This window comes from Cystoisospora suis (genome assembly GCF_002600585.1).
Source record: "Cystoisospora suis strain Wien I chromosome Unknown contig_2725, whole genome shotgun sequence".
Classification (NCBI taxonomy): domain Eukaryota; phylum Apicomplexa; class Conoidasida; order Eucoccidiorida; family Sarcocystidae; genus Cystoisospora; species Cystoisospora suis.
Genome location: NW_027155521.1, coordinates 1,898 through 5,242, shown reverse-complemented (window position 1 = coordinate 5,242; position 3,345 = coordinate 1,898). Strand labels below are relative to the sequence as shown.

Sequence of the window (3,345 nt, the reverse complement as noted above, 5' to 3'; positions counted from 1 at the left end):
AGGGTGAGGGCGAAGTTAAAGTACAGGAAGGGAAGAAAGATCCTATGTATTTGATCATGCCCCCGCCAAAGGGAAGGAAGGGACCTAAAGTTCCCCGGGCATTAAAGAAGGGGGACACCAACAAAGATGGGGTTCCGTTTCGTGTCCCCTCCCAAGGAGAGGTGTCAGCCTGGAAGGAAAGGGAGAATGGGGTAGCCAAGGTCGCCTGTGTAAAACGTGGGAACGTCAGGAAGTGTAGAGAAACTGTGAAGATACCGGAGGGAGATGATCACTTGTGTTCTGTGCAACAGATGCGTAAATGGTTAAAACGTGATGAAATCAACTGTGTGATGGCTGTGAAAGTGTCTATCGTTGAGCCATTCATCACCGCTCAGTGACCAGGTGCATATAAGAAGACTGAGATAGAAGCGCCTAGCGAAACGCTGTATAAAAGAGGAATACAGCTGGAAGAAAGGTTTAGGATACTCTTGGACTCGTACGTTGATGTGTTCCGTGAGAGCCCACCGGTGGGTATCACTGATAGACCCCAGAAGCACCATTTCGGGACCATTCCAGGTTTAGTCCCGGATTATAGAAGGCAATTGCACCCCATGTCAGAAGAAAGATCGCGTAAACTGAAGGAGCTCTTACAGACCCTGCTTGAACGAGAACTTATTGTGCCGTCCAGTTCCCCGATTGCGGCCCCTGTATTCTTCGTAGAGAAGAAAGGTACCGAAGATCTATTCTTGGTCATGGATTATAGAGAACTCAATAAGATCACGATCAAGAATGACTACCCAATGCCACGTTTACAAGACCTGATTGATAGACTAGGTAAAGCCCAGTGGTTTTCGAAATTAGACTCAACTTCGGGATACTATCAAGTGCAAGTAGCAGAGCCAGACCAGTGGAAGACTACATTTCGTACAAGATACGGAACATTTCAATTCAAGTTGCCCCATTTGGTATAGCAGGAGCGCCCTCGACGTTTCAACGTGTACGCGAAACACGTTTAGAAAAGAGCTTGATGAATATGTGGTCGTGTATCTGGATGACGTGTTGATTTACTCCAAAACTAAAGAGTTGCATTATGATCATCTTAAAAATGTGTTGCAACAAATGCGAGACTCCAGACTCTTTGTGGGACTGTCCAAGTGTGAGTTAGTGACGCAGAAGGTGCAGTACCTGGGCTTCGCCATCGAACCAGGAGGTGTGGGACCCGGACCGGAGAAGGTCGGAGAAGTGCAGAAGTGGCCTGTAGAGCTACTTGATAGGAAGCAGCTACGAGGATTTCTCGGGTTGCTACGCTATTATCGTAGATTAGTACCTAACTTTGATAAGTGGGCGCATCCGTTACATGAGTTGTTACGGGAAGAGAGTGGCATGACGTGGTGGCCGAAGCATACAGAAGCCGTGCAACGATTAAAGGATGCGCTAGCGGCCGTGACATTACTCAAGATATATGATCCAGATAAGGAGCTGACGATTAACAGTGATGCATCGAAGCATGCTATCGGAGCGGTGTTAGAACAGGAGGGACACCCAATAGCTTTCGAGTCAAATAAGCTAGGACCCCGTGGTCAGTTTACACCTTCATATGAATCCGAATTACTCGCGATAATCTATGCACTGATGAAGCGGCAACAGCTAATAGGAACGAAGAAACTTCGCATCGAGACTGATCATGCAACGTTAGGACGAATCTTAACGCAGAAGAACGTAACGCCGCGACTAGGATATTGGTTAGATAAACTGCCAGATTTCGATATGGAGGAGGTGTACAAACCGGGGAAACAAAATGTGGTTGCGGAGGCATTGAGTCGCAGATCTAATTTTATGGGGGTAATCTCGAAAGGAACAGGATGCGGGGTCAAATTGACCACGGAAGAAGCGAGATGGGCTGAAGAATACAGCAAGTGCGATACATTCCAGAAGATAGTAAAACTATGTAAGGTGGACAGAAAAGATAAAGAAGAGGGTAAAGAAGTAGTCTATGAGGGTAAAAGGTATATGTGGGAGCACCGGTATCTATGGGCATTAACAAAGGGAGGTTGGGAAGTCTGTGTACCTGGAAGCGAACTTAAGAGAGAGGTGTGCGGTCACGTTCATGACCACATGTTGTCAAGGCATCCGGGATTTGAACGTACACGTGCTGCCATACGTCAAATATTTTGGTGGCCTAAGATGGATTACGAAATTGACTTGTTTGCTAAATCTTGTGTACAGCGCGCAAAGGGAAAGTCCTCCCATTCACGACCTGGAGGTTCGATGCAACCGTTGCCCATCCCAAACATGCCGCGAAAAGAAATTGCGATGGATCTCATCGTGGGGTTACCGAGAACAAAAGAGGGATGGGATGCCATATTGACAATTGTATGTAAGCTTACCAAAATGAGTCATTTCGTCCCATCGAAGCATAGTGCGTCCGCCGAGGACATTGCAATTCTGTTAGTACGTCAAGTGATCCGATTTCATGGAGTTCCCAGTGCGATTGTCAGTGATAGAGATACAAGGTTCACAAGTGAGGTTTGGCGTGTTATGCGCAAACGTTTAGCTATAGAACAAAAGATGTCCACAGCCTATCATCCGCAGACGGGTGGACAAGCGGAACGCACGAATCAAACGTTTCGAGCAGATGTTACGATGATCTATTTAGGGTGATGATACCAAGTGGGCAGATCTGTTACCATTGTTGGAATTTGCATATAATAGTACGGTGCATGCAAGCAAAAAGGCGACACCGTTTGAATTGTTATATGGGTTTACGCCGAGCAAGCCATTATGTAAGAAGTTCGCAATCCCTAATCGAAGTGTTGATTAGGGATTGCGAACTTCTTACATAACATTTCCCTTGGAAAGCGCATGTGCAGGTACAACGAGCGAAAAGAAAAGTCGAGAAGGCGCAGGAGTATCAGAAGCGGTACGACGATACAAAGCGAAGAGATGTATCATTCCAAGTGGGCCAAGAAGTCTGCTCGAGCACCATAAATTTAGACATAGAAGGGAAATCGAAGGCTTTGAAGCCTAAGATTATAGGGCCATTCAAGATCACCAAGATGTATGGACCAAGTGCAGCCAGATTCGAGCTTCCGAACTCGATGCTAATACACGCCGTCCTCCACATTTCCTTACCGGCGACAGTGGTCCAGGAGCCGCCCAATCTCAAGCGCAGCCCACCGAAGCGAGATCCAGTAGCAGAACAAGAGTATACAATCGAAGGCATCCTAGATCACAAGGAGGAGAACCAGACACGCTTCTTTTTCATTCAGTGGACCGATGGTTCTACAATATGGGAGCCCGAAAGTCAGCTCAGTGGCGCAAAGAAGAGTCTACAACGATACTTACGAGGAAGACTAAGGGCCAACG

The 3,345-nt window shown here is 46.9% G+C and overlaps 1 protein-coding gene across 1 annotated transcript; it reads left to right on the top strand.

Annotated features, from left to right (window-relative positions):
* Window positions 1–590: 590 nt before the first annotated feature.
* Window positions 591–2,640, top strand: CSUI_005618 (retrotransposon ty3-gypsy subclass; the record flags this gene model as incomplete). Its single annotated transcript, XM_068065789.1, has 2 exons — window positions 591–944; window positions 1,153–2,640. The coding sequence occupies 2 exons, from the start codon at window positions 591–593 to the stop codon at window positions 2,638–2,640; spliced, it is 1,842 nt and encodes a 613-aa protein (XP_067922235.1).
* Window positions 2,641–3,345: the final 705 nt, after the last annotated feature.